We start from the raw sequence: 25,058 nt of genomic DNA, 5'->3' as shown, positions 1-25,058 counted from the left end.
AAGCATTCCCCAACTTTTTACTAAGGTGACCTACCAACTGATTTTTTTTTAAACCCACACAGTGTCCAAACTCGGGGGAAAGAGGGAATCATAGGTCAGTGTCATCCTCTGCCAACTCTTCCTTGGGCCACTTATGGGGCACTGACCACCTACAGCAGCACCTCTGCCTTGGCACCACAACCTAATCCTGACCTAGTGTGGAGGGAAGGGATGTTTGGAGAGTGATCCCACCCACTCTCAGTGGCAGCTCCTGTCCCAAGGAATTGTGCCTAGCTCTCTGCTCCAGGCATTGTGATCTGGCACATAGTCACCACACCACTCAGGTTTGGTCTGGCCTCTGTCATGACGGAGGGGTGTCTGGGCCAAATTTGGGTGAGTGGTATTGCGACCTGGCAGGTGGTGTCCCAGTGCTACTCTGGTTTGGCCTGGCCACTCATGCCATGAGATACTGTGTGCCTGGTTGTAGTGCCTGGAGCAGGGATCTATCCCAGACCTGTGGGGACAGGAGCTATTGCTGTGGGATGAATGGAAGGTGGGCTTAATCTCCACCTCCAACCTCACACCTTCCCAGGTCTCCCCTCCCTCCTAGGTCTGAAACCCATTTAGAACCTTCCTGGGACCCGTGGTTTGGGAAATACTGTCCTAAGATGAGCATTGAAATCCTGTCCCTTGGAACTTTTAAAAGTATTCTGGACAAAATACTAGTAAATGGATTGTAGGGAACTATTCTGGGTTTGCAGGGAAATGGACTGGTTGGATTATGTGCTTAGGTCTTTCTCGTCTTAATTTTTATGGTTCTTCAGTATAATAAGGCCACTTACTGTACTGCAACTGTGCTGTTCACAGGTGTGTTCAGTCTTCTGTTTTCAAACTTTTCCAGCATTGAGGAGAAAAAGAATGTGTCTGTGCAGAAGAGATGGGGTGGGTGTTGGGCGGTAAACTTTGCCCTTCTCCCTCCTTATGAGCAAAAATTGACAGAGGCTAATTATTAAACACGAATACAGGTTAAACAAAGTTTGTTCCAGAGAAGCTGCTGAACACTGAAAAGATCACTTTGTAAAGCCCTCAACCCACACGTCCTAAAATAACACATTGTCCACTTCTACAGCCAAAAACGTAGATACTGTAGTTTTGACCTTTAGGGGGTTGACATACAGTTGCAAAGAAACACTGGTTAAGAAAGGACATCTGTTTATTTACTTCTGCCAGCAAACTGAGACAATTTGAATGCCAGCTGTATGCACAGTGATGTTTTGTGGTTTTTAAAAGGGGTGAATGGAGGGAAATGCTTTCTTCCTTCTCTTCCCCCCGCCCCTCCCCTGCAGCTTAGTCTAAATTGCACAGGACAGTCCTAGTATAATCTACATACAAATCTATTCCAGCATAAAATATCCACTGAAGGAAAAGTATACATGGAATTGAATTTTTTATGTACACACAGTACTTGAAGTTATCTTTGAAAGTCCTCATAAAAGAAATATGTACTAAGAAGGAGTTTGAGCATGGTGAGGAAGGTTGCTTGGCAAGCAAAGAAAGGCCTGAGGGCAGTACTGAGGAAGACAAGTGGAGAAAATAAAAGATGTGGTTAGGCTAGAGACTTGGGAGACGTTTATAGGCAGAGAGAGAAAGATATACTAGGAGGAGATACTGAGCAAGAGATGTTAACATGAGTGAATGAGGAGTTTGAATCTTGATGCAAAAGATTTAAGTAAGTACGTAAGTGAGTGGAGGATATGAAGAAAAGTGAATTATTACCTTGTGCCTATGGTTTGGAGAACCACATCTTGTCATTGGCTTTCTTGTAACTCACCTGTTACATACTTTTCTCAGTTTAAAAAAAAAAAATGCAATTCCACTTCTCCCCCCAATAACCACTAGTGCTTTTGGTGGTAAGAATTTGGTGGCCTAGTATTTAAATGTTTCAATGTGGGCTGCACTTGCTGGTGAGGATAAAGTTGGGATCTCTGTGAGCATGTTCTGCAGCAGTGCATGTCTGGTTCAATTCAAGAAGTATTCATGATATCTATGTAAGAATTTTCTGTTTTATCAGAAAGATTCCTTCCTACAAGAATTTTACAATACTCTAAATAGATAAAATGGAGGTTGTCAATTACTTGATATGTCAGGTCTTTCTCTTGTGGTGGTTCTTTTCTGTGAAAAAGGCTTTCGTGTAGCTCAATTTAACATTTTTTTGGCCAAAACTGCTTTTCAGTGGGAAATTGCATTTTCAGTAAAACTAAATTTTCCACTGAATGTGTATACTTTCTACAGAAAACTTCAACTGTTTTAAATAAAAAGTTGGTTCTTCAAAAAAATATATATTTTTGTCATTTGTGTTGAAATTTTTCATAGGCGTAGAAACAGTAACATTTTCTGACCAGCTCTACTTTTGTGATTTCTCGTTTGGAATGTCCACTTCCAGTTCCATGTTTCTTTTTGGAGTAATTTTATGCTCTTTATTTACTTTTTATCAGGGTCTTTTAAAGTAACTGCTGCATCTGTCCGGCATTTCAGTCTTGTGCAAACATACATCTATAAAAACTTGTACTATTTGCTGCATAGCAGGAGGTGTAAATGATTTTAAAGAGATGATTTGTTTTGTTTTTGATTTCAGAACTGGCAAATTTGTGTGGAAGATGAAGTTTATTCCTGCTTGAGACTGTCATCCTAAATAGTAAATGATAAAAGAATGTGGGATAATCCAAGTCTCCGATGTCTCCTAGCAATAGCTTTCTTACATTTGCTGAGCTTAATATATAGTCAGGAGACAGGTAAGTGTAGTTTGATACTGTTTGCTAGATTGCTTGCTCTTAGGATATGTGTCTACTCTATAAACGTGTTGCATTTATTATGTACTGTTGTGGAAAAGACCACCACCCAGTTGATTTTGGTTCAGACAGCCGGAGGCACCTTTATTAATAAAACAAGATTACAAGTATGCATACAGGGAGAGACAGCGTAACCTCATGCAAAAGGTAGGCTGCTCTGCCCCTTACAATTTTCACCAAGCTTATAAAGGTTAAAACTGCAAAACGTCATATTGATTACACAAGTTATTTGTCCTTTTCTGGTAAATTAATATCGCAAATCAGCAAGCTATTTTAACAAATATCATGCGTTTTGACAGTGATTGAACTGGTCATTCTATAATTGAGCAAGCTATTTCCACACTTACCATGCGTTTTGGCAGTGGGTGAGCTGGTCATTCTGTAACTCCACCTTGCAGTTACCGTAAGCAGGCAATAATTATTATACTATATTTTGCTTAAAACTGAACTGGCACTTGAGTGACCCCTTGTCCTCCTCCCAGGTCCTCTTTTGTCGGTGTTCCATACCCTGCTTTCCTCATATCTAGTTTCTCCACACCCAGTGCCACAGTAATACAAGTTTCTTTGAGAACTAAAACCATGGCTTTTATTTTGCATTTATTTAGCTTGCATGGGCCTGTAAACTAATAAAGCTAAAAGCATATCATTGTTACAATACTATATGTTAAAATCGCAGATGCTTATAGACAATGGCAGAGCTCTGCAGCAGGGACTGATGGATTACTATTTCAGTCAGGGTCCTGGTGCAGTACCTGACCAGTGACAGCAACCATATAATTGTTGTTAAAATTACAGATGCTTATATCAATGGCAGGGCCCTGCAGCAGGGACAGATAGACTACTATTTCAATCATGGCCCTGGTACAGTATGCGGCTAGTGACTCAGTGCTCAGTATGCTGATAACCCTATATGCAGGCCTCGGAAACCAACCAAAAAAATGTTCTTATTTAGCATCTGTTTAGTTAAAGCCCGAGGCCCGCACACAGGGCCGGCACTACCATTTAGGCAGCCTAGGCAATCGCCTAGGGCGCCAGAATAATTGGTGGGCGCCGTTTTGCCGGAGGGGGCATCAGGCGGCTCCGGTGGAACTGCCGCAGTGGTGCCTGCGGAGGGTCCGCTGGTCCGTGGCTCTGGTGGAGCTCCTGCAGTCGTGCCTGCAGGCACCACTGCGGCAGCTCCACCGGAGCCGCGGAGCGCCAGACCCTCTGCAGGCACCACTGCGGCGGCTCCACCGGACCGCGGGGCGGCGAAATTGCCGTCCGCCTAGGGCACTCAAACCCCTAGCGCCGGTCCTGCCCGCACACAGGAGTCTGTAAAAAAACAAAACAAAACAATTGCAAAGCTCTAACTATAAAGAATGGCCATGCTTATCTAACGAGACGGGGGGGCCGGGGACGGGGGGTTATGTTCCCTCACAGTACTTAGGGTCAAATAATGTTGCCCTTGTAGGCATGAAAGATCTTAAAAGTAGAAATGCTTGCTCTAATGCTCCAATCTTCTGCATCTTGTGTAGCCTCTAACACCATTGCAAAGTTGGGTGCTCCTACCCGACAATGGTGGCCATTTAAATTCACTGGTGTAAATGATTCCACAGTGTGCAGGGCAACAGAGACTCTGGCCCACTGCAGTTCTCCTGTGCATAGAGCCTGCACATGGAGGTTCCACAGCTCCACACATCATAGAGCAGTGTTGTCTAGGCTGGACTGTAGAGGAGAGTATTGTAAGTTGACCAGTGGAGTTTGGAGGTTTGGACACTGGATATATGCAAGGTGCAACTCCATGGGCCCAAACCCTGCTCATGTGGGATGGGATCTATTGTAGAAGACCGCAGCTACACCCATAGGCTTTAATAGAATCCCTGGCCCAGCTGTTTAAGTATTCTATATTCAGCTTTAATGTAGTAAAGAAGATTCTGTTCCTGTTCCTCCCAAGTCTCCCTGCCCAAAACTTGTGTAAGTACATTTGACGTATTTGGGTTACTGAAAACTCAAGAAACCAAACAAGTTCAGTTCATGAGAATTGCAGCAGCTGAATTGTCCTTGTCAAAGCTGAATAGGCTGCACTGCACATATCACAAGAAAGTTGGGGGTTTAAAACTTTGTTTCAAAGCAAGCGTATCTGATATACACAACTTTTGTAAGGGTTCCCAAGCAGAATTCACTTGTCAAATCAAAATGCTGAGGGAGAACCACTTAGGACCTGATCCTGCAAGACGCTGAACAATCTCTGCTCTCATTGACACCCCTCAGGCATGGAGGGGAATTAATATTACTCAGCACCTCTTAAGATTGGGTCCTTTTTTGGTACAATAGGAATTTAATTGACCCAGGTGCTAACTAAACAAAAACAAACTCCTCACCTTTGTGTGTGAAAAGGAGTACTAACAGGTTTATGTCTCTGGATGCAGGAATCTTCTGTGTACCTCCCTTCATGGAGGCTATAGTGTGGACCCAACCAGGAGGAGTCTTCTCATAACACGGGGCCAGATTCTGATACTCTTATTCCTTTAGTGTAATACTATTGACTCTAATATACAGAACCAGTCAGTGGCCAAGATTTTCAAAACACAAAGTCACCTCAGTTTTTGGGCACCCAACTTGAGACACCTTAGAGGAGCTGTATTTTTCAGAAAATGTTGAGAATCCACCCTCCAAAGATGAGTACTTTTTAAGATGTTTCAGATAGTGCACCCAAAATCGTTGGTCACATTTGAAAATCTTGGCCTGCAACTATGTAATGGAAGTTTTAAAGTATTGTAAATGAACCTGAGGTAATCTGTAGGATGTGTGTATCTGATTGAGCATCAGTCTGAGAGTATTAAATTGTTACACTGTAACTATGTAGATGTTGCAATGTCAGGTTTTCCAGAAGCACCAGGGAATTTGAAATGTATCACACATGACTTAAACAGAATGATCTGTTCCTGGGATTCCACCTCCAGTGCAAACCTTGGACTGACCTATAAGATTTGTTATACAAACAGGTAATTGTTTCTTCTTATCAAATTATGTGTGTATCATTGTTGTTCAATCCATATTCATGAAATTTGTAACATCCTGTTTTTCTCAGAGTATATCTGTTCACCAGTCAGTTATATCTAGATGGTGTCTTCTGCTCTGAATGTTTTCAGTTCTAAATTGGGCAATTTTAAGTTTCCCACCAAAGGGCCTCTGGATTCCCAAGATTCCCCTGCCAGAACACCCTGCTACCCCCTCACATTGGGCTGGGATTTCTCACTCCTACTTCTGAATTTTCAGTGTCCATATGGCCCTTGTTTTCAGTTCTCAAAAGATATCTTCATAGTTTGGTTCAGTCCAAGAGGAAATGGTTGAAATGTGTTCTGTGCTGAAATACCAGGGACCTTAAGTGTTAAGATTCAGACATGAAAATGCCTTTAGGAAACTTAGATTACATCTAAATAAAATCCCTAAATCCTTTTGAAGATAAATTGTTTTGGAGTAGAAAACAAAATTGACATAGCCTATTTGAAATGGAATATAGTTTAGAATTTTAAGGTACATTAAAAAAGTTTAATATTTTCAGGCACATCTCTAGAACTTTCGTGCATTCCATGTGTAACTCACCAGGATGAAAATCTGCCAGTTTTTTGTATCCTGCACTAGGCATGAGGTTCTAAGTCTTTTCTGGATCCTGATTTCTTCCTCGGTTCTGATATTTGTGAATAGTGAAGACAGCTCACACTTGTTCATCCAGCTGCAGAGCTTGGCTGCACCCCTTCCCCACCTTACACACCAGGTTCTCTGCCTCCAGTGGTGCAGAGAGTGGCAATTTAGTGTGTCTGCATTTTCAATTGCCATCCCAGTTTGTAAAGAGTACCTGTGTGTGTTAGTAGTGAAGTGAAACCCCTCACAACCATCTTGTTTGGAGGAACAAATTTTCTGAGGCTCTGCATCCTGAACAAGATCACCTAGTGAGCTGCTGACTCTGTTTATTCCCCCTTCCCTTAGCATGGTGGAGTAGGCAAGTGGCACGGAAAGCAATAAGGTGAGGAGACATTCTTGGGAGCCACTGAACGGGAGCTCAGCCACAGCTAATCCCATCCACCAGACCTTTACCTGATGCTTTCCACATACTCTCAGTGGCCAAGATCCTTTTGGAAATGTCTCTGCACAGGATTAGTTCTCTTCAGCACTTGAGATTCAATAGGGTATATTAGACTTATCAATCAGGGTCTGTGAGGGCAAGTCCAAAAACCTCCCCAAGTCCTCTTATTCAAACCACTTCAAAAGGGGAAAGCGCCAGGGTCCCATTTAAGTGAGGAATAGTTAATTGGCAGGTAGTTGGACATTGTTGTGACTTTTTCCTTTTCCCCACCCCCCAGCCCTGAGAGGAAGATCTGGGCACTTTCCAAGCTCTTTCTCCTCTCCAATTACATATGAAATGATAAGGAGAGTGAGAACTCAAGCCACATCCGATCTATCCGTTGAGTCTATCATTAATTATGTGTAAGGCTAAGATTTTATCATGGTCATTTTTAGTAAAAGTCATGGACAGGTCACGGGCAATACACAAAAATTCACAGAACCCATGACCTATCCGTGACTTTACTAAAAATAACTGAGGGGCAGGGCTAGGCATGGGGAGAGGAATGGAGTCTCATGGCATGGGGGTGGAGGGCTGACAGGCCAAAGCCCCTGCCATAGTGGGGGACACAGCACCAGCTTCAGCAACCGCAGCGTGGGGTGCAGCCATGGGGGGCGCACAACCCCTGCTCCTGAGCTGGCCGCTGCTGCAGGACAGGGGTGTGCTGACCGCAGCTGCAGGACAGAGGTGTGCTGGCTGCAGCCAGGGACGGGGTAGGGGGCGCATGGCTCTGGGAAGCCACAAGTGAGGCGCAACCTCAGCTGCATCCCCTGGCAAAAGCCACGGGGTTAGGATGCACAGCCTCTGACAAGCCCAGGATGCTGTGGGGTTGGGGCACATGGCCCTGGCTGCAGCCCCCACCAAGGCCAGGATGCCATGGGGCTGCAGCTCCCAGCAGAAGTTGCACCAGGTCGGGGCTCCAGGGTCCTGGTTCCAGCCAGTTCCAGTTGCAAGGCAGGGACGCATGCATAGTCCCACCTCCTGAAGCCCTGGAAGTCACAGAAGTCTGTTAAAGTCATGGAATCTGTGACTGCCATGACCTCCATAGCCTTTGAGGAGTCCGTCACAGACCAGGACCTCATTGTGCTGGGCATTCTACACTCTCTCTCTCTCACACCTACATTCTTAGTTAACCTCCTTATTCCCCTGTAGGCTAAGCCCCAAAAGGAAGCACCAGCTTTGTCCCCTGATGGGGATGAACATCCTTTCTGCAGCCACATCCTCCACCACAAAAAGTTGTAAGAAAAACAAAAAAAGCCAGAACACAAGGCAAATAAAAGCTATTTTGTGGTGTTTGGTAAAACACTGATTGGAGCCGAGTAAGGGGTTGGAATAGTGTTTTGAATAAAATGTCACAATTTTTAACTTTTTCTTTTGCCTCCCCAACCCTGGTATCCAAATGCTGAACCTATCCAAACGGTGCATCTGTGTTAGACAACTAGCACAAGCTATGCCACTAGAAAGGACTTTCTTAAAACAACATGGGATGCTTAGCCAAATCTTACTACTTCTGAAATTTGACTCTGATCTCTCACAGTTTTGTTCTGAGAATAAATTGGACCTTTAAAGGTTTGCAATGTTTAATTTAGTAAAGAGTTCTCTAACTTCCTAATTCATGTAGAACTTTGTCTAATTCTTCTTTGTTATTGTTTCAGTGAGCCCTTCTCTCCAGTGTGTACTGAAACTGAGGGAAAAAGGGCCGATCTTCCAGTCGCAATGGGCTCCACTAACATACAGATAACCACACTAAATGCTTCTGGAACTCCTTTAGCTACTGAAACATTTGTATTGCCTGAGGAAAATGTTTGTAAGTATCAAGTTCATTTATAATGGCTTTATATGAGCCTTTAACTATAACATTCTGTAAATGGATACGGTGATTTTATAGTTTTCTTTGGCAGCATTTCCCTGTATAAAGAGCTTCTCTTGTTGAGATGCAGAACACGCCCGTGCTCCACCATGCACAGGCACTTTTGCTAAATGCGTATTTTGGTAGCCAAGTATGGTATTTGATGCCATAATAGAAAACAACTTATTCCCTCAGGCTAATTTGTTTGGGGATGAGGTAGGAGAACTATATTTAAAAAAAAAAAAATCTGTGGTAATTCTCACCTCCAAGATATTTCCTTGAACCATCACTGCTTGAACACCATTTATCTCCACTCTTTCACAAAATTTTAGGGAAATGATATCTTCCTTGGTCTCTCTCACAGCTGCTTGGACCAAAAACAAAACAATCTAACAGGGTGGCCTGTCCCGTAAGGCCTGGGGCTGGTCAACCCTGTTTAATTAGCTCTGCCTTGCTGTACCTGTTCTAGGTGTGGTACTTAATAAGAGAGGAAGCCCAACAGTTTGGGTTGGCTGTGGAGTGGAGTAGCTGAGTTGGTTTGTGGCTGGAGAGCAGAGCCACAGGACTGAAGCTAACTTACTGATATAAGACCCTGGAACAAAGTGCTGTTTCTCTTGCACAGCACTGGCTTCAGGGCTGCCTCCCTCCTAATGGATTTCATAGGAGTGACAGAATGTAGATGTAATCTTGTCATCTACCCTAGAAATGTACCCACATTGGAACTGTGGCTCTGGAATGACTACTATAAACAACCATTTTTAGATTGGGAGCTAGGAAAAAACCTTCTAGTTCAGTGGTTCTCAAACTGTAGGTCGGGACTCCAAAGTGGGTTGTGACCCGATGTTAATGGGGTTGCCAGTGCTGACTTAGGGCTAGGACCTGGGGCTGAAGCTGAAGCCTGAGCACCACCGCCGGGGATGACACCTGAGGGCTTTAGCTCTGGGTGTTGGGACTCAGATTACAGGCTCCTGACTGGGGTTGAAGGCTTTGCCTCCTCCCCCCCCCCGCCACGTGGGGCTTGGGTTGGCTCAGTCTTCGGTCCCCCCTCCTGAGGTCATGTGATGATTTTTATTGTCAAAAGGGGGTCGTGATGCAATGAAGTTTGAGAACCTCTGCTCTAGTTAAAGCAGAGGGCAAGAAGGAACTAGAATGTATTTTTCTCAACTTGGAATTGTGCAGGATAGTCACACTTCACAAAAAAGCACCATGAGACCTGAGTGACAAAAGGTCCTCTATTTTATCTCATGTGAAGAACATCCCCTGCAAGAGCACAGGACTTCCTAACAAACACGGAAGCATTGTTACTTTGCATTCACAACCATTTATGATTTAGACAAGTGCTGATCCTGAGACTCTTACAGTTTCATTTGTATAGATAAAATAGGTAAAGGGCTAGGATGAAGAAGAGATTTTCTTAGCCATTCGCTGATAGCAGTGAGAAAGAAGCAAAGAATCTTGTGGCATCTTATAGACTAACAGACGTTTTGGAGCATGAGCTTTCGTGGGTGAATACCCACTTCGTCAGATGCATGTCACCCACGAAAGTTCATGCTCCAAAACGTCTGTTAGTCTATAAGGTGCCACAAGATTCTTTGCTGCTTTTACAGATCCAGACTAACACGGCTACCCCTCTGATAGTGGGAAAGAAGTTAGTGTTAGAGCAGCTTGAAGGAGAGCAGCTCTTGGCACAGCTAATGTAGCGGGAGAAATGCTGCCTGCTGAGTCACCAACACAACTTCAGAGGATCTGTGTTTTCTTGGGAAGTTTCCTGCATGAGGAATGACAAGTCCCAACCCAGCTTAATTAATTAGATCAAACCTCATGTTGTTATGGCTGTAGGCCAGTTCAGAGCTGCAGCTATTAAACACCTGTAAATGCTGTTGCTGGTAATGATTTTGAATGTATGCTTTTCTCCTTGTTTCTTTTCAAGCACTTATTCCACTCACCCCGCAAATTCTTAATCTGAGTGCTGACTTTTCAACTTACACATTATATCTGAAGTGGAACGACAGTGGCTCAGTCTTCCAGCATGAATTAGATGCCAGCTGGCAGATTCAGATTCTTTATAAGGAAACAATGGAGACAGTGACACTAGTAAGTCCTCTTTTTTGATTTTTTATGAAAATGCAATTACCCTCTCTTCCCCCCTCTCCCCAACATGCACACATTTTGGAGGGTCACAAAAGCAGGAGAGTTCAGGAAAACATGGACACAGATCTTATGGACTCCTATTGTTCATTTATTTTTGTTACTGTTTGAGTACATCATAGCATTAAAACAATGGAAAGTGGTAGGGAGAAAGGCACGCCATGGATATTGCACTTACTCCACATGGCACTGGCAGCTTCAGCAGTTTTTGTTCACTTGTGCAGTGCCAGTGCCATTTAGAACCAAGTGAATTTTACTGTTTCCCTTCCCTGTTATCATAAGACTTGTGCAGATATCTTATGCCCATTAATGGCTCCACCTTCCTCCTCCCCTGCCTATTTGGTTCTGCCGCACTGCAAAGCCGCCCACCTCCTGGAGCTGAGGCTGCATGGACAAGCCCTCTCCCAGTCTAGGCCCAGGGATGGTATGCAAGTTAAATCCAAGGTGCATAACTTTGAGTACGTCAGCCTGCCAGGTCCGTACCAGTGAGAGAGCATGGTGAGAAGTGCTTTTTAAGTACCTCGATGGGTTATGATTGCTCAGTGCTGATGGGATGGGTAGCTAGTAGAATGAGTTCAAGGTTCTTGTCACTAGAGATGACAACTGGGAGGGGAGATTTTCTCATTTTATCAGAATAGCCACTGAACTTGAACTCCAGATTTTGTTCAACTGAGCAGGCTCAAAAGCAGGCAGTTCTGATTGCATCCCAAACCGTTTGTCCAGTCATACTGTTGATTTACAGGATTAATCTTTTCTTCCTAACATCTTCTTTAGGATGACCTACATTACTCCGCAACCCAGAGAGCATGGCTTGACAGTCTATTTTGAAAGATAAATGTAAAATTTTTCTATGAACAAGCCAAAACGAAATACATTACATGACATGCTGTAAAGTTTTCATCTCATAAACTTAAATTCTGCTTAGTTCAATTTTACATTTTAAAAATATTTTATATAAAATGTGGTAGGATCATAACAATGACAATTGCAGTCTTTGAGTTTTTAGAAAGTTCCCATAAGAAATTAGTTCATCATTATGGGAAAGAGTTACTTTAAAAAAGAAAAGTATAATCTCCCAATGGATGTTATTTTCCCAGTGGATCTTATTTTTTGTGGGTTTTTGCTTTAGAGGTACATTTTCCTTATGCAATTGATCTTTCATTGTTTTCTGTTCCTGGTTGGTGACTTCCTTCAGAGTGCTATTAAATAGTCAAGTTTTAGTGCTCCTTTTGTTGTCTCCGAAAAGCAGATTTCAGATCAAGTGAAAACCCCTGTACTTTCCTTTCAGAGTAATAAAGAGCTTTCTTCATCAGTGCGATTTCCTAGGTTCCTCAAAACTGTATTAAGTATATTGTATTGTATTCTGTGAAAGATTTCTGTTTTTCAAATGGCTGATTACTTTCATTGGCAGCTAATGCAGTAAATATAGTGTGTATTATAAATGTATTGTATAATGTCATAAACTAAACAAACGTTTGGAGGATGGTAGTTCTTCAAACTTTTGTCAACACATGTGACTTTGTTCTGTAAGTTTAATAATTGAGAAAATATGTGCACTAGGATATGTAGATGATCATTGCAATTACAGATAAGAAAAGGCATATTACACCACCAGGTCCATCTCCTGTCGGGGACCTTCCTGGCCTTTGTATCTAAATGCTATAACTGTTAAAACATTTGCACGATATTTAGTTTGGGCTAATGCATAAGGGCCTCTTGTGGCAAACTCTTGTTCACATGAGTAGTCGTCCTACAGGGAGTCCCATGCTCTTAACAATGCTGTATGCACGAGTAGAAAGTATTTGCAGTATCTGGTCCTACATTTTGATTCTTTAGATGTAATTAATAGGAGTCAAATGCTTGCCTGTATTCTCCTCTTGTGTGTCAGTGTAGAGTGTAATCATGGACTTACTCGGATCATGAGTTGCTCTTTTAAGACAACCAAACCAGTTGAATTCACATAGTGATCTGATTTTAAATTTCATTTATATTATTTTCAGAGAATCCAGAAGTGTGGTAGGTGCTTCACATCTCAGATAACATGACATGGAGTGAAATTCTGGCTGCTATTGAAGTCGATGGGAGTTTTGCCGTTGCCTTCAGTTGGACCAGGATTCACCTAAAGAGCTCACAACCTAATTCCAAATATTATATAGTGAAGGGAGTGACAAAACTAAAGGGAGAGGGCTGAGGAGGACAATGATAAGGGGATGACATCAGCATAATTTTTTTATTTGCTCAGGGAAGACATGAAGTCTTTAAATCATGATTTGAGGACTTCAGTAACTCAGCCGGAGGTTGTGTGTCTGTTACAGGAGTAGATGGGTAAGGTTCTGTGGCCTACGATGTACAAAAGGTCAGACTAGATGATCACAATGGTCCCTTCTGGCCTTAAAGGCTGTGAGACAGTAAAGCAGGTGTTTTATTCTAACAAATAAAGATAAACACCAACTTTCTTGTGGTTTTTCATACAAGAACTCTTCACTATCAGTGATTGCAAATGAGTCTTTGTTTCAGTATTAGAAGACAAGTGAGCTGGGGGTACTGTGGGGGTGAAGGAATTACAGCCAATTCAAGGCTTTAAAAAAGGTAATTAAGTAATAATATATTGATCACAGATTTATATTTCATCCGTCAGTGAAGTTGGAAAAGTGAAGTTAGAAAAACTTTAGTCAGTTTGTTGACGTAGGAAGACGACAGTAAACCTAATGCAATATTGCACATTTTAAACAGTGTCAATTCCCTCTAAAAGAAAACAATGCTTAATAACAACACTTCCTGTATTACTTTTGTGTCCACTTTGTGTTATGTGCTACAGGCTCTATGAAGGCAGAGTAGATGCCCACAAAACAGAAACAGCTTGTTCTAGAATGAATATCTAAAAAATGTACAGAGCTAAAATGTTTGTGATGAAACTTTTTATATCTGAATACTCTAGATAACAGTTTTTAACATTTACAGAGCACCTTGCAGTGTGTGTGTGTATCCATCCATCATTAAAATGTAGTCACCGCTTGGCTGGAACATAGCCGTTGTTAGTTGTGCACAGCAAAACCACCCAACAATTTTGGACAGGAAATAAAGGATATCTTACAGAGTTGAATGGATGCAGGGGTTGAATTAATTGCCTAAGCTGGAACTGAACCAGGAACAGTAAATTTAAGTTGTTTTTCTAGTAGTAAACTGCATGTTTTAAAATGCATTCATTTTCCAGCTTCATACTGAATCCTACGCCATAATTAATTAACTTTTAAAATGTCTGTGTGTTGTACAGAGATATTGTTATATGTAAAATTTAATTACATTTTCAGCACAATTAATAGTGTAGTTTGTCAGTATTTAGAAGCCCAAAGGAGAAGAATTTAGTTGACTGCTGTAATTAGCTATTAACTTAGCACTATTCTATCAAGATCTGGGTTTAATATGTTTCCTGTGATGCCAACATGTTTTCCAGTCTTGGGGTAGGATAGGGCCTTGATAAGGGTCCAGGTTGGGATGGCTGCTTTCTACTCATGCTTTAAAAACAAAAAAAAAAAAACACGTTTGAAAACAGTTTCTAGTAGAGCTGGCAAATCAATGCAGGCTGGTCAAAATTGTGGCCAGCATTGGAATACAATTTTACATTACAATAAACAGCATTGAAAGACTATGTCTGCTTACCTGTTAGTTCTCTCTACAAATCTTAGGTGATTAACTAATAGGACTGGTTGAAATTTTTCTGTTAAAACTGCTTTTCAGTGGAAAATTGGGGAGGAGTTGGGGCTAAATGAAGTGTTTCATAAAGTGTCTGCTTCCTATGAAAGACTTCAACTTTTCATTAAATAAACCCTTGAAAACCAAAGTGCTTTTGGTTTTGGCCAAAACCTGAAAACTCTGCATTCAGAAATGCCATCACAGTGTCTCTTGACACTATTATTCTCTGTGGGTTGAGTTCCCTAGATGGGCAGCATCTCCGATGAGGCACTGTGGCAGCATAGCACAAAGGGAGTCTTGGTACATGGGATATTGGTCCAGGTAGAGAAGAGTAGGGCATGAGGGACTATTCCAGCATTTCCTATTTGGCATTTTTTAGTTGAAACTTTTGCCAAGAAAATTGAAATTTCCTTGGAAAACTTCAGCAAGTATGATTTTTTTCATTATTATGGGGGGGAGGAGTTGGGGGCAAAATTTTCACAGGTGGAAAAACCCATTTTCTAATACTAACTTAGGTTGTAATGCCTGTCTTTTTGAAAAAGCTTTATTTGTTTTTCTTTTTAGATTAATTATGATTCAAAATTGACAGGCAAAGACTCTATTCTTTTTTGGAATTGGACATCTGACATACCTTTGGAGTGTACTTCATACTATGTGAAAATCAGATGTTACATTAATGAGCTGTATTTTACTGGTAGGAAGGAATGGAGTGAATGGAGCCCAGTTAGAACAGTTCCTGGTATGTTTATTTTCTTGCATGTTGCACTGAATTTAGCTACTTTTAAAACTGTGCCGAATTCAAAATAAACATTGAATGAATAATATTACCTTTTAATTCTGAGGATTGACAGACCATTGTAGATTTTGTGGGACTGTTTCAATTTCTAGTAAATATGTAAAGATGTGTAATGTGCAGTAACAAATGTTTTGAGTGAGTGAAACTTGTTAAAAATAGATTTCTGTACATTTTACAAGAGGGGTTTTATGCAAAACAGAATAGCCTGAGTGCTCCTAGTTTGAATTAGCACTGACCAGCTGCATATATAAGAAAGTAATCTTACTTTACTGAGCTATAAGAATCATTTGATCATGTATTATTTTTCTTCCTTCTAGAAAAAGATACTAAGCCCATTAGCGCTATGGTTTTTCCTCAAGACAAAGTGGTACTAGTGGGCTCAAATGTGACATTTTGTTGTTTATACAATGAAGGGAAAAGTGTAAAATTCATGAACTATGGATCAGAAAGTTATCCACTCCTTCGCCTCAGCAAGTGGAGCAGTGCAATCAAAGTGCAGAATGTCAGTGCTTCAATTCCTAGTGGGACAAATATATTGTGCTCGCTGGTGCCAGATGATCTGGAGGGAACAGTATTATTTGTAGGATGTAAGTATACTGTACTGTTACTGAAATGAGGTTCACTATGGTTTATTCACCTTGAGAAAATCAAAATATAAGAAGGAAACTAAATGGTATTATGGCTCCAGCCCTCTTGCTTTAAAACAGTGGTTTAGTTTGGCCTATCTGGTTTCCAAGGATAGGTTACATTTGGGGGTGGGGGGATGTTTGTTTTTTATCCTAATGACCCAATTAACTCTCCCTCAATGCCATAGTGTTAAGAATGCAGTGTAAACAGAATAGAAATAGATAATCTCCAGTAGAACCTGGAAGTTCAATGCCATCATGTCACTGCTATTCATGATCATGGGGGAGAGCAACAGATGATGCCCCAGATCTATCAGAGTTGTGATGAGCTTATGTGGGGTTGGGGGAGAGAGAGGGAGGAGAGAGAGAGAGCTGCTGAGAGCACCCTTACCCACCGGAAGGTAGCGGGATAAGAGTGGAGTACAGAATGCCCCTCACTGTCTATGAGTGGGGGATAAGTGTCTCCATCCTCATCTTCCCAATTGCCAAGCGAGTAAACCAAAATACAGGGAAATCTCGCTATAACGCACCCCGCAATAACGCGATCATAAGGTGGCTCCAGCTGCCCCAAGCAAAAAAAAAAAAAAAAGGTGGCCAGAGCCCCGCGGAAGCACAAAAAAGAAAAAAACGGCCAGAGTGCCATCGAAGTGCCAAAAAAAAACCAGTTGGCAGCCAATTTGCTTGAAGATTAACCGTTGTTTCACCAGTTACATTTACGCCTGTTCCTTTTGCAAGCCCTAGAATTTCTTATTTGATTCTGAAAAGGCAAATAGCGGAGCATGTAATATAATGGGTAATGTAAGTGCTACACCTTACATTACTAGCATTTCTATCTGAATCTCATTTGGTGTTAAACTACCAAAAATACACATTGATGTGTTCAAAGGGCCAGATTGGATGTTGAACTTTCCTACCCGGTGCATTAGCTTTTGGATGCCTTGTTATGGTAAAAGAATCAAGGTTTAAAATTATTAGTTTCTTATGAAAAATGTTATCTTTTGAAAAATGAATGGAAAAACTTTAATCTGTTTAAGATACCAAATCATTAGCTGCTTGTCTAGGGTCACAAGCCTCAAAAACCTTCTACAAACATAATTACATCTTAAAACAAAATACTGCAAATGTTTAGTTCCTCTTTCCCATAACAATTTCAGAGTTCTGTGCTTTCCCTACAGTGGCAGAGGGCAGGGCCGTCCTTAGCCACAGGCAGCCGCCTAGGGCACCACTAGGTCTGGGGGCACTGCTCTGCTGGGAGCCTGGGCAGATGGCAAATAGTGGAGCATGTAAGAGCAGGGCTGCTGGGTCCTAGAGAGAGCTGAATGCAGCACAGTCGCAGGGAGGGTATTAGCTGCTGGGGTGTCTGGGAAGGGATGGGGGAAGGAACTCACCTGTAGGGTGACCAGATGTCCTGATTTTATAAGGACAGTCCCAATTTTTGGGTCTTTTTCTTATATAGGCTCTTCTTCACCCCCCACCGCGTCCCGATTTTTCACATTTGCTGTCTGGTCACCCTAGGTGCGGGTAATTGGTACCTATATAAGACAAAGCCCCAAATATCAGGACTGGCCCTATAAAATCAGGACATCTGGATCTGGTCACCCTAGCTGGGAAGCACGTCTCTCCCCCGGGCTGGCAGTGATCCATCTCATCTGGGGGTAGCTGCACAGGGCAGGATGAGCTGCTGTGGGTCCATGGGTGCCCTGTTCCTGAGATCAGATGCTGTGCTAACTTCACCATGGTCCTTTGGGCTGGCGGTGGTGCCCATTGGCATATGATCGGACCTGAGAGTTTGCTGCTGCTGTTGCCACTCTGCATCCCAAGAGGTGGATTTTGGGGTCCTGCAGTTTTCCACCTGTCTCCTCCTCTACTGCTGCTGTTGGACCAGCAGACTAGGGGGGGCGAGCCAAGCATGAAAGAAGTACTGTGTTGCCATTTAGATTGTCATTTAACAAATTTGTTTGCCAAAAATGCTAACAATCCTGAATTCAATTTCAATATTTTAAAAAAAATCAATATCTTAGCCAAAAACAAAAAATTAAGTTGTTGACAATTATTTGTCACAAGTTTCATATGAGGAAGGGAGTGGGCCAGTTTTCATCAGAGAAACAAAAAATGTTGACTGACTTTGCTATATCCCTGTTACTGCTAAATAGAGCCCTCCAATAACTGTAATATGCTCATCTCCTTACTAATGTATAGAGCAGGGGTCGGCAACCTATGGCACACGTGCCAAAGGTGGCACGCGAGCTGATTTTTGATGGCATGTGGCGGTAGGCTGAGCAGCTCAGCCCGCCACTGCTCTGGGGTTTTGGCTGCTGCCCCATTGCCACCCAGGATCCCGGCCACCAGCCCCACTCAGCACCCACTGCTGGCCTGGGGACACCCAAGGAACCCCAGGCTGGCAGTGGGCTGAGCAGGCTGGTGGCTTAGACCCCAGCTGAGCCACTCAACCCGCTGTCGGCCTGGGGTTCCGTTCATTCAGCTGGTAACGGGCTGAGCAGGACTAAATTCAACGAAACAGGAAAACAAGGGCAACTAATGACAAAGTGCAAGAACATAGAGCAATGGTCCCCAACCTTTTTCGTCTGGCAGTCACCAGACGAAGGACTGTGGCAGTGGACTAACATCCACCGAAATGCCGCTGAAACTTGATGGCATTTCAGCGGCGACGCCTCTGGATGATCCTGCTTATCAGCGTCATCCAGAGGCGTCACCGCCGAATTTCAGTGGTATTTTGGCGGATGCTTGTCTACCGGCCAGTACGTGGGTACACTGAGAGGCCCCATGGGTGCCATGATACCCACGAGTACCGCATTGGAGATCCCTGACCTAGAGAGCCTCCTGAAGGACAGCGATCGTTTTGATTTAAATGGACTTGAACTGTATGAAGAGTTGAGTACACTGTCATCAATGTTGCCACATGCGAAATCAATGATGGACATTGTACAGTTTACTCATACCAGCAAACTTGTTGACATATATCCTAATGTGTACATTGCCACTCATATTCTACTGACAATTCCTGTAACAGCAGCATCAGGAGAATGGAGTTTCTCAAAACTAAAGCTCATTAAAAACAATCTCCGCTCTGCAAGGAGTCAGGAACACTTGATTGGTCTTGCTATTCTTGCAATCAAACAAGACATCACTTTGTCTTTGTCATACGATGACATTATTCCTGATTTTGCAGTCAAAAAAGCCAGAAAGATTGCTTCTAATTAAAACCAAATCCTTGTTTCAATCCCTCTGCATAGAAATTTCCAATAAAATGTTGACAAATTTTAAAAAATTATATTATTTGCATCATTCTGTCAAATCAGAATTTTTTCTATAGTGCTACTTCTTTAGTGCTAGTCCATCAGCATTACAGTGTGCTTAATTACGTTAAACTGGTTTTAATAACATGCATGTGGCAAGTTTTCCAGTATTGTAAGCTTATGTTTGTGTTGCTAAAAGCAAGACAGGCACAGGGGCACCAGTTTAATAATCCCACCTAGGGCACCATAAATCCTTAGGACGGCCCTGGCAAAGGGCATCACTAACACCTCCAAAGCACAGTGCAGCTCCTTGTCAGTTTTAGATGTATATTACTTCACTGGCAGTGGGGAAATAAATACCATCTTAAACTTGGAGACTAGCAAGTAAGCAAACGGCTGATTTTAAAGATGTGTGTTTAGTACTTCAGTCTGCACATTCTGTTACTGATTTTGAATCTTAAACTGGTAATTAAAAAAAAAACCCAAAAGAACCCCCCCTCCCTTTTTTGGCATCCCTCTAATATACTGTCCAGTCATATGGAACTTTTAAAATGGATAACTATACGTGTAAATATAAGTCAAGGATGCACAAAATATTGGCTGTGGGTCAGTGACAGTGCAGTACACAAAGGGTTTACAGATGTGTCCATCCTTGAAGGTCTAATGTGTTCAAGCTACTTCCTCTCTAGCATTTTACCAACTTCTGTCTCTCTGTTGCATACTCCACGAGGGGAGTGGAGACATCTTGTTTGGATACACCAGTCCAGCAAGACTGAGATGTAGGGAGGGGAAAGTGAAAAGGTAAGAAGCCAGATAGAAAGTAGGGGAGCACCATCTCTATATCAGGGTGTTTATATGTGCTTTAGAGATGTCAGCTTGAGTACCTGTGGCTCTGGTGAGCTAAGTGCCCTTCCCCTGGTACATTAGACCTACAGTCATGGTGTTCGCTTACATCACTCAGAATCCTAACTGAGACATCCTTACCACTCAGGCCAAACTAACATGGCATGAAGCCCCTCCCCCTCCCCCCAGGGGTGGCCAGAAAGAGGCTGGTTTCTGGGAGGAAAGATGCACATAAGCGGCTGGAGACAGGCGTTCCCTAGAGGCTCATCCCCATCACAGTTATTCAGCTCTACCTTTTCTGGTTTCTAGGGGTAGTATGGCATGTCATTCTGAAGTGAGTCCTCTAGGGAGAGAGCTGCCATCATTCCTGTGCCAGGGATTATGATCATTGCAGTCCTGGGGTCTAGAATTTAGGGACAAGCTCAAATGAAAATTGGGGATGGAGACTTGTAAAGCATCTTCATAGAATCATAGAATATCAGGGTTGGAAGGGACCTCAGAAGGTCATCTAGTCCAACCCCCTGCTCAAAGCAGGACCAATCCCCAGACAGATTTTCGCCCCAGATCCCTAAGTGGCCCCCTCAAGGATTGAACTCAGTGCTGGGTTTAGCAGGCCAATGCTCAACCCACTGAGCTATCCCTCTTGGAGGAGGATGATGTGTGGTCTTCGTAAAAAAATCAAAAACTTTAAATATAAAATACAGTGTGGTACATATACTAAGAATTTCATGTTTCATACAGTGCATGTGGGTTCAATTGTTTGAATGATTTGTTTAAATAGATTCTAAGCAACAGTGAGGCCTGCACTTGCCAAAACATGGCACACAACTTAATAATCTTCCTAAGTTGCTTGGAGACTAAATTGTGCAGTTTGGGATCTTTGAAACATGTTTTGCAAAATTGTGTAATGCTTATAGTTCAGTGCCCTGATCCTGCAAACACTTATACATTGGTTAACTTTAAATACAGGAGTAATCCCATTGAGTCAAGCATTAGACAATGAGGACTGTTAATGGGCTTAAAATTAAGTACACGCATAATTGTTTGCAGGTTTGGGGCATAATTGTTACTGTATATTTATGCTATATATCCTGGAAACAAAATATTGCTTTCCAAGCAATTGTCTAACCTTCTATGTTAGGACCTATTCTGTGAACATACAGGCTGATTGTTTTGTCTGTCTTCTTTGCTACAGATGCTCCTGATACTCCACAAAACCTGAACTGTGAAACACGCACCTTTATTACTATAACGTGTAGCTGGAACCCGGGCAGACCCACAGCACTGTACACGAAACGGCAAACAAAATATATTTTATTTGAAAGGTAAAGCCATTTAGCGAGGAAGGATTAAACAGTTAGAATACAAATTGGTACATTATGGGTGTCCCTGGATACTGAATGACTGCTGCATGCCCACTCGAGTCATTTAAACTTTCCACTGCTTAGAGGTTAAAATAAATATAAAAATACACAGGAAGTTGGAACTAATTTTTAAATTACTTCACGGCAGAATCACATGATTGCAGTAGTACTGTGATAGTAAGGTCAGGGTTGGGGGGCACATTTCTTTATATGACATTTGATGGTGATCGTTATATTATGTATTACTTATATTATGGTAGCACCTTGAGTTCAGGGCTCCATTGGGGTAGGCACTGTACAAACATGACAAAAAGAAGATCCTTGTCCTGAAGAACTTACAATCTTAAGTGTAAGACTATGGACAACAGATGGATAAGACCAACAGATGCGGGTGCAGAAGAAAACAATGAGATTGGACTGGTCAACACCAAAACCAGTAGTCACAGCTGCCTAACATTTGTTGAGGGCTCTCAAGCCAAGCTTTCTCATCCTTGTTCTGAGTGCACAGTGGGCTACTGCTTCCCCAAATACATGGAGCTACCCCTAAAAACCACTCAGACTTCTGCTACTGTAGATGAGGATGGCTGGTTGCTTACAGAGACCATATTACACTTATGCTCTCTGTTCGGCACTGGCTTTCAGTTTGTTTTCAGCTGCAATTCAAGATTTTGGCTTTATCATATAAAAACCTAAATAATGCGTGTGTTGGCTATCTGATGGACAGCTTCTCTCCTTGTGTGGCCCAGAGCACTTGAGATCAGATGAGATACACAAAGTGCCTGACCCTGCTTAGATGGGGAGGGCTGGTGATCGGTCATCTTCAGTGCAAAGACCTTAACACTAGAACCTACTCCCTCTGCTGGGTCAACTAGTTCCTGATTCTAGAAAGCACTTAAGCTATACTTAAATCCCATTAAAGATAGGCATATGCTTAAGTGGTGTCCTGAATATGGATACTTTCCTGAATCAGAGCTCTAAAGCCTAGTTTTGACCTCAGGGCTCACTACAGGATCTATCTATTTTCCCAGGCTTCTGAGGAGGTAAGAGTGGAAGTAAAAATAAAAGTAAGGATGAAGTAGGTTGTGCTGGAGAGAAGGAAAGATATTCTCTTTGGGCTGGGAGCCATGGATTTTGTGACTAATGCCAATCCAAGCTACATTGTGGCATTAAATTGTATGTAATATCCAATGCAGCATGAGGTAGGTGTGACGGGTTTGGTCACAGAGACCCCCTTGGGACTGTCATCTGACGTGCTGGAATTATCTCTGAACCCATTTTCCCTGCCAGCTTGGGACTCCAGAATCCTGTCTTGTTGAGCCAGACGTGCTGGCCTGCTGCAACACAGACCCAGGTCTGATCCATGCCCCCAAAGCTGCAGACTTTAACGAAAAACTGATCAGCAGGTCACCTATCTCTAGCACCCAGACACCCAGCTCCCAATAGGATCCAAACCCCAAATCCATTCTACTCTGTATAAAGCTTATACAGGGTAAACTCATAAATGGTCTACCCTCTATAACACTGATAGAGAGAGATGCACAGATGTTTGCTCCCCCAGGTATTAATCACTTACTCTGGGTTCATTAATAAACAAAAGTGATTTTATTAAGTATAAAAAGTAGGGGTTAAGTGGTTTCAAGTAATAACAGACAGAACAAAGTAAGTTACCAAGCAAAATAAAGAAAAAACACGCAAGTCTAAGCCAATACATTAAGAAACTGATTACAGGTATCAGAGGGGTAGCCGTGTTAGTCTGGATCTGCATCTGACGAAGTGGGTATTCACCCACGAAAGCTCATGCTCCAAAACTTCTGTTAGTCTATAAGGTGCCACAGGATTCTTTGCTGATTACAGGTAAAATCTCACCCTTAGAGATGTTCCAATAAGCTTCTTTCACAGACCAGACTCCTTCCTAGTCTGGGCCCAATCCTTTCCCCTGGTACAGTCTTTGTTAGCAGACATCTTAGGTGGAAACTAGGAGTGTTCTCATGACTGGCAGCCCTTTGTTCTGTTCCACCCCCTTTTATAGCTGTGGCACAAGGTAGGAATCTTTTGTGTCTCTGGGTCCTCACCCCCCCCTCTAAATGGAAAACACCAGGTTTAAGATGGATTCCAATATCGTGTGACATGGTCACATGTCCTGTGAGACCTCATTCTTCATTACCCTCTGGTTGGCCGACATGCACCCAGGAAGGTTTGCAAGTAAACAGACCATTTATAACGAATTGTCCTAGTCAATGGGAGCCATCAAGCTTCCAAACCCTCATTAATGGCCCACACTTTGCATAATTACAATAGGACTTCAGAGCTATACTTCATACTCCTAGTTTCAGATCAAGAATGATACGTTCATACAAATAGGATGAACACACTCATTGATTATAAGCTTTGTAATGATACCTTACAAGAGATCTTTTGCATAAAGTACATTCCAATTACATTATTGTCACACTCATAAGCATATTTCCATAAAACATTTGGAGTGCAACGTCACAGTAGGCAAATCATGACACTGCATTAACTAAATAATGGTACAGTGACATGCCGTTCATTCCTTATAACATCTTCATCCAGTGAAGTCTGTAGTAAGAAACTTAATTCAGTGCTGTTAAAGGGGTTGCTCAGAAATTAAAAATAATCTTTTTTTAATTCACAGAATATCTAGAGAAAAAGTTACATGCAAAGTAGATGAATTGAATGAGAAACATCACTGTGACTTTCCAGTGCATGCCAATCAGAAAATCTACAATTTCACACTAGGTGCTTCCAATCCTCTTGGTCAGGCAGAATCATCGCTCTTAATTGATGTAAATCAAAGAGGTGAGCATTAACAAGGGTGCAAAACCAAAAAGGGTGGTCAAATAGAGGGTTAGTGCAATAGATGATAACTCATTGGGCACTAATATAGAATGTTGCATTTGTAATTGTTTTTGGTTTATTTTCTTCATTGGTTTGGTTTCTCAGTAATTGGGATTAAGTAAAGGTCCTTTTTCCCCTCTACTGTTTGTGCCAACAAGCGGGTAAGGATGTGATGAGATGACAGTTCTGCACAGCAACCATACAGCTGGCACCTTAGCCCTATGTTTGGAGAAGAATCTTATGCATGCACTAGTAATTAGCTAAATATATCATTTACATGGCACATAATATTCCAGTAAATTCTAATAACTAAATTTGCAACATTATTAGGACCCAGTCCTGCAAAGTCTTATGTGTGGCCATGGCAGCTATAACTTTCTGCATTGAGAGTGACACTGTGACTTCAGTGTGTCTGCTCATGGTGCATGATGTTAAACACATGCATATGTCTTAACAGGATCAGGTCTTTATAAAGTAACAATAAAATGTGGCACTTACCTTCTGTGCCTCCATAATACATGCATGCATTTTGTGTCCTAACAACTTCAATGCTCATATTTTTCTCTTGAAAACTGTAATGGCAAATAATAAATAGAAAATTGCATTTAAATGTTTATTATAAAACTTGCATTTTTAATACATTTTTCCATGTACGGCCACTTTATAATTTGAATTGGCAATGAAGTTGCA

At 42.1% G+C, this 25,058-nt stretch overlaps 1 protein-coding gene and 1 long non-coding RNA gene across 8 annotated transcripts in view; one reads left to right on the top strand and one right to left on the bottom strand.

The window, feature by feature from the left end:
• LIFR (LIF receptor subunit alpha) overlaps positions 1-25,058 on the top strand; it is an 88,281-nt gene that overhangs the window by 39,997 nt on the left and 23,226 nt on the right. For 5 of the 6 annotated variants that reach the window (XM_050946882.1, XM_050946880.1, XM_050946879.1 and 2 more), the window contains 8 exons: positions 2,615-2,771; positions 5,674-5,812; positions 8,589-8,740; positions 10,713-10,876; positions 15,188-15,362; positions 15,737-16,006; positions 21,341-21,470; positions 24,166-24,329. In XM_050946882.1, coding sequence (XP_050802839.1) covers positions 2,690-2,771; positions 5,674-5,812; positions 8,589-8,740; positions 10,713-10,876; positions 15,188-15,362; positions 15,737-16,006; positions 21,341-21,470; positions 24,166-24,329 — 1,276 coding nt within the window. In that variant the 5' untranslated portion in view covers positions 2,615-2,689. The remainder of the gene's footprint in view (positions 1-2,614; positions 2,772-5,673; positions 5,813-8,588; positions 8,741-10,712; positions 10,877-15,187; positions 15,363-15,736; positions 16,007-21,340; positions 21,471-24,165; positions 24,330-25,058) is intronic. The other variant, XM_050946883.1, reaches the window with a different exon arrangement.
• The window catches only part of LOC127048058 (uncharacterized), a 37,601-nt gene continuing 23,300 nt past the window's right edge, over positions 10,758-25,058 (bottom strand). Inside the window, exons 7-8 of one of the 2 annotated variants that reach the window (XR_007773531.1) lie at positions 24,867-24,940; positions 10,758-10,843 (exon numbers count right to left, since the gene is read on the bottom strand). This is a non-coding gene — a long non-coding RNA (uncharacterized LOC127048058). Of the gene's footprint in view, positions 10,844-23,088; positions 24,307-24,866; positions 24,941-25,058 lie in introns of those variants that run through there. The other variant, XR_007773530.1, reaches the window with a different exon arrangement.

The sequence above is a fragment of the Gopherus flavomarginatus genome, chromosome 3 (genome assembly GCF_025201925.1).
Source record: "Gopherus flavomarginatus isolate rGopFla2 chromosome 3, rGopFla2.mat.asm, whole genome shotgun sequence".
NCBI lineage: Eukaryota > Metazoa > Chordata > Testudines > Testudinidae > Gopherus > Gopherus flavomarginatus.
This window is presented reverse-complemented; position numbering and strand designations above follow the sequence as displayed.